The following is a 5,682-nucleotide window of genomic DNA, read 5'->3' on the forward strand; positions in this document are numbered from 1 at the left end:
AGTGAATTACAATAAATGTCTCCAAAAAATATGGAGGTACACAGTTTGGTTTTGATCTGCTGACTCGAACTTTGCTACATTACACCCTTGCACGCTTCCTCAACTCAAGTTTACTGGTACAGCAGGCTGTGTGTACAGTGTGCAGCGGCGTACGGCAATGCAATGCTATGCAATGCAGTCTCTTAACGCTGCAGGCCCTGTTCAAACTCTGCCCTACAGAGCAAACATGCAGTAACTACATTGTTGTTGGGATTTATTGTGATTTTAAGGATATATCAAAATATAAAGTGAAATAAAAGGATTAATCTGCAAAGAATGTGGGAATTATAAAGCAATAAAACAGCCTCGTGTCAATATTCAACCTAAAACTACTTGGGCTGGACAACAGGATTATTTTATTTTAAAGTCATTTTACTCCATTCGGAGCAGTGTGCAGTTACTGCCTTTTTGCTTTGTGTGGCAGTATTGCCGTTGACACATCGGATAGGATAGAACTGAACAGACTCAGAGAGGGGGGGGGGGGCTGTGGCTGTGGGTCGGTCGCTCTGGTTGGCTGTGGGGTCCAGGCTGGATTGGACAAGTGCGCAACCAGTTGGGGATCTGAGGAGCGGGAGCGAGAGACGGGCAGGCATGAAATTCCGGAGTGTGCCGATCCAACAGCCCCAAATTGTCAGGGAGAATTGTTGATTTCACAGGGATTACAGTGCGATGGCCGCAGCAGCTGGGCCATGCTGTTCGACTCTCTCCCCGAAAAGCGTGCATGCAGGCATTACACACACACACACACACACACGCACACGGACGCACACGAACGCACACACACACACACACGTACACGCACACACATGCTTGTGTTCTCTCACTCACACACACACACACGCACGCACACACACACACACACACACACACACACACACACACACACACACACACACACACACACACACACACACACACACACACACAGAAACACACACACACACACACACAGTTCAGATGACTTGTCACATTAGCGGCTCAGTGCGCGTGCTGTGGCGGGGGAGGTTGGAGTGGGGTGGGAAGGGGAGGTTGGAGTGGGGTGGGCTGGGCTGGGGTGGTGTGGGCTGGTGTGGGTTTGTGAGAGGTGCAGGGGCTGGTTGGAGGGGATGGTTTTCACCCATCCTTCCGGACAGACTACTGTGTCAACGAGATGACAGGCCCAGACTAGTGTGAGAGTGTGTGTGAGAGTGTATGTTTGTGTGTGTGTGTGTGTGTGTGTGTGTGTGTGTGTGTGTGTGTGTGTGTGTGTGTGTGTGTGTGTGTGTGTGTGTGTGTGTGTGTGCATGTGTGTGTATGAGAGAGAGAGAGAGAGAGATACTTGGGGTGCTACAGAGACAACTTGGGTTTATGTGGAGATGTTTTGGGGCCACAGGAGGCAGTCCCTCCCCACACCCAGCACTCATCACACAGCCCAGCCCAGCCGAGCCGCCCAACCGGCAGGCCTCCCTCACTCCCCCCCCATCCCATCCTCCACTCGCTCTCACTGTTTGTAAATGCTTGTTTAGCATGTTTGTCAGCCCGTCAGCAGGATAGATCGAGGAAGAGAAAGACGGCGTCTGAACAGAAGACGTCTTTTATCTCGTCACCCCGAGACAGTCGTGGATCAGCGCAGACATAGTTTATAGTCGGATTAAAGCGAAGACTCTCTGGGGGCCTATCGCTAGAGGGCTGTGGCCTGCCGTTGTAAATATTATACTCTATTCTTTTTTAAATATTTCAATTTTTTATTTTGTTGTGGCAACGCCCATGCTTGCTCTTAACCCCACCAGATGGATTAAAATTCATGAACGGGGATTACTATGTCATGGCTGGAGTATGTGCTATGTTTTCCCAGTTGTGAGATCACAGGGGCTGTACAGAGCTGCTGCTACTTTTTTTCATGACAAAAAAAAGTTTGAAGGCACTTGGTTTGAATTCAGGGGTGGAATTAAGCAATGCAATGTGCAAAAAAGTTACAGGGTTCAAAAGGCTATGGCACAGCTTTGGGGGAAAAAAATAATTGCGCTACTATTGTTGTGGTGCTGCTGATACACATACAGGCTTTTTTTTAAAAAAAGGGGGCCCGGCAACAAAATGCTGAAAACAAAAGTTAAGATCACATTACCTAAATGCTGGAACAAACTCTCTTCCACAGTTTGTTGCTCCCTCTTGATGGGAAGAGCTGGCAAAATGCTGGGAAAGTGGTGAGGTACAGGACAATATCCAGTACTGCGTCAAGTCTTTCAAAAAAAAAGAAAAAGACAGTCTTCTAATTTCTGTAAAATCCCAAAGGTTTGGCTTTTTTTTCTTGTGTCCAAATTCCCCTTTTCTTTCAGTCTTGGACAGAAGCCCTGAATCTTTGTTCATATGTGCTTGTTTTTCCTCATTTTTTTATCTATATACACTAGCATCTCAAAGTACACAGGTTTAATGGTATTTGGTTGAAACACTGTCTGTAACATTTTGAACAATTTTCTCATTTGGCTTTTTTCTTTTACATACAAAAGGTTGAAAAATAAATTACAAAAAACAATCTTTTTTGGTTTTTGAAATTTTGTTTTCAGGCTCGATGGGTTAAGCTAAAAAAAGAGAGTTGGTGTCATATAAATACTGCACTTTTGTCATGTTTTTGTCCCATGGTCAAAACCAGTACATAAATAACAGTTCTCCTTTCAGGACGTTACACTTTTTTGTTCTGAACTGCATGTGATGCAAAATCTGCAAGGAAAGGCACTTATTGAAGTCAAGTCTTGTGTGCATTTGTTTTTTGTTGTTTTTTTGCTTTTGTTTTTGGCCAAGGATTTCTTTGGCCTCACGTATCTGAGGTGCGGGTTTCAGAAGAAGCTGAGGTGAGAGTGGAGTTGAAAAAAAAATACTGTAGGCGGTATTTATGAAAAAGGCGTCCTCAACGATGCCAAGTAAGACTTGTCCGAAACTCGTCTGCAGTTGGCAGGCTCTCTTTCATCATCTTTCTTTCTCCCTAGCTTGCTCTGTTTCTCTCTCTCTCTCTCTGTCGTCCCCCCACCTCCTTAGCTGGGCGAGTAGCGGTCAATGGTGCGAGTCTCCCCGGGGATGGGTGGAGGTGGTGGGGGAGGGGGCAGGGCCTGGTTCAGGGCCTCCATCTTTTCGTGTATGCCTGCGGCCGCGGCCAGCCCCAGGTGCTCCGACAGCTTGTGCAGAGGGTACAGGCTCTCCATGGTCTTGGCGTCCAGCAGGTGCTGCGAGGCCTGGGCCAGCAGCTCGGCCTTCTCCTGCTTCAGCCCCAGGTGCTCGGCCGTGTACTTGGTGAGCGGGTAGATGCCGTCGCCAAAGTCCATCTTGAGCTTGCCGTCGGGGGTGAGCGAGGCACCCCCCGTGCTGTGCATCTTCATGTGACTGATGAGGTTGCGCTGCTGGGCGAACTTGCCGCCGCACACCTGGCACTCGTAGGGCTTCTCGCCCGAGTGGATGCGCATGTGCTCGGTGAGGCGGTACTGGCGCGTGAAGCGCATGCCGCAGGCGTCGCAGGCGAAGGGCTTGAGGCCCAGGTGGCTGCGCATGTGGCGCGTCATGGTGCCGCGCTGCGTGAACTTCTTGCCGCAGATGCTGCACGGGTAGGGGCGCGTCAGCCAGTGGGTCTTCTCGTGCTGGCGCAGCGTGGCCGGGTCCTTGTAGGACTTCTCGCAGGAGGAGCAGCGGTAGGGGCGGATCATCTCGCCCAGGCCCACGGCGGCGGGCAGCACCTGGCCATTCTTGCCCTCCAGGTAGGACAGGCTGTTGTTGCTGTTCAGGCCGGCCGGTCCGTTGGGGGTACCGGAGGGAGTGCCGCCTTTGCCATTGCCATTTCCCATCTCCGAGCTGTTGAAGAGGTCCTCCTCTGTGTGGGACTCCACGTGGGCGTTGAGCTGCTCCGAGCTGGGGAAGCCCTTGTCGCAGGGGATGCAGACGTACAGGTTGTCCCCGAAGCTCTCCGGCTCGAAGGGCATGTGGTACCTCCCCAGCGCCCCCGGTGGCGACGGCCGGCCCTCGCTGCTGCCCGTCTCCTCGCTGCCCGAGCCGCTTTTCTCGTCCTCGCCGTCGCAGTCCCCCCCTCGGTGGTCGTTCAGGTGCTGGTGGTGGTGGTGGTGGCCATCCTTGTCTCTGTCGTCCCCCTCCTCGTCCTCCTCATCCTCTTCCTCGTCCTCTGCGTTGTAGGGCTCGTTCTTGACCCAGGGGTAGATGCTGCCCGTTCTGTCCCTGCCGCGGCGGTCACCGTTGTCCCCCGGGGTGTCTGGGCTGGGCGGGCACGGGTACGGCTCCTGGTTGGTCTGGGGGCCCGGGCGCTGCAGGTGGGGCAAATGGGGCACCAGCGGCTGGTTGAGACGGGGCAGGGAGTGGGGCGTCAGCGGCTGGCCCGGGTGGTCGTTGGTCTCCATCTTGTCCGAGTGGTTGGACGTGGGCCGCAGGGGGCTGCTGTCTCGGCCGCTCTGAGGTCCGTCTCTGCCTCCCATGAGCTCCCCGTCCTCCGGATGGTGGCCGTGGCTCAGGTGGGACGGCGTGTGCTGGGACTGCGAGCCGGGACTCTTCTTGGACAGGTCCAGGCCGTAGATGGGGGAGCAGTTCCTGTCGGGCGGGGGCAGGCGGAGGCCCGGCTGCCCCGGGGGCAGGCCTTGCTGCAGGCCAGGGAAGGCCTGGGGTCCCTGAGCGCCGATGGGGGCGTAGAGCTCTCCGCCATGGCTGTGGCGGGGCACCGGGTGCGGGGGCAGGTCGTCCAGAGAAGGAGGGCGGGGCGTGTGGCTGTTCCCGATGGGAAAGCAGGGCTGGATGACGGGCGTGGTCACGCGATACCGTCCCCTGCCGCCCAGGCCAACATCGCTGGCGGTCAGCTTGTACGGCAGGAAACCGGGACCCGGGTGCGAGGACGAATACTTTCCGTTCCTCTTCAGCTTCTTCTTGCAGAGGGCCACCAGGTCCAGCAGCTGCAGGTAGTTGGCCGCGGCCAGCACCGCCCCGATGTTGGGCTCGGTCGGGGAGGCCGGGTCGGGCTCGGTCAGGCGGCCCGTGTAGATGTAGTCCAGGATGACCCGGAAGACGGCGGGGCTCACCATCTCATGGTCTAGGTTGATGAGGTTGTCGTGGACGACCAGGGACTTCAGGTAGAGGCTGCTGGCCGCCAGGATGTTCTTGTGGGCTCGGAAGAGGGCGTTCTGCACCACGATTATGACATCGCACAGAAAGCCCTTGGTGCGCTGCGTGTTGAGCTGCAGGAGGAGGTGCCTAGCATGACTTGGGACTTCCATGGCATCCAGCATAGTCTTCAGACCGCCACCTGAACACGGGGGACATAGGAAAAAGGCATTTCATTAAACTTAGATAATGCTTTTATCCAAGGCAACTTACAGTTATTTACCAGGTATTTGTTAAAGTCGATGGAGCAATGTGCGGTTAGATGCCTTGCTCAAGGGCAATTCAGTTGTTGCTGGAGGTGTAGGGAGAGGTAAAGGTGGGAAACGAACCTTAAACTCTCTGATCTTAAAACCAGCTCCCTAACCATAAGGCCAAGTGCTTTTATGTACACATATTTTTTTATTATAATACTGCATATTCTTTTGGATCTGCTGACTCTTGCATATTGATAAGTACTTATAGATTTTATATTTCATTTTATATATAATTTTATATTTCATAATTAAGCAAAATCTTGAG

At 53.3% G+C, this 5,682-nt stretch overlaps 1 protein-coding gene across 4 annotated transcripts in view; it reads right to left on the reverse strand.

Annotated features, from left to right (window-relative positions):
* Positions 1-1,324: 1,324 nt before the first annotated feature.
* The window catches only part of hic1 (hypermethylated in cancer 1), a 15,890-nt gene continuing 11,532 nt past the window's right edge, over positions 1,325-5,682 (reverse strand). For all 4 annotated transcript variants that reach the window (XM_063205057.1, XM_063205058.1, XM_063205056.1 and 1 more), the window contains exon 2: positions 1,325-5,305. In XM_063205057.1, the coding sequence (XP_063061127.1) occupies positions 3,048-5,305 (2,258 nt within the window). In that variant the 3' untranslated portion in view covers positions 1,325-3,047. The remainder of the gene's footprint in view (positions 5,306-5,682) is intronic.

Source organism: Engraulis encrasicolus, chromosome 8 (assembly GCF_034702125.1).
Source record: "Engraulis encrasicolus isolate BLACKSEA-1 chromosome 8, IST_EnEncr_1.0, whole genome shotgun sequence".
NCBI classification, from domain to species: domain Eukaryota; kingdom Metazoa; phylum Chordata; class Actinopteri; order Clupeiformes; family Engraulidae; genus Engraulis; species Engraulis encrasicolus.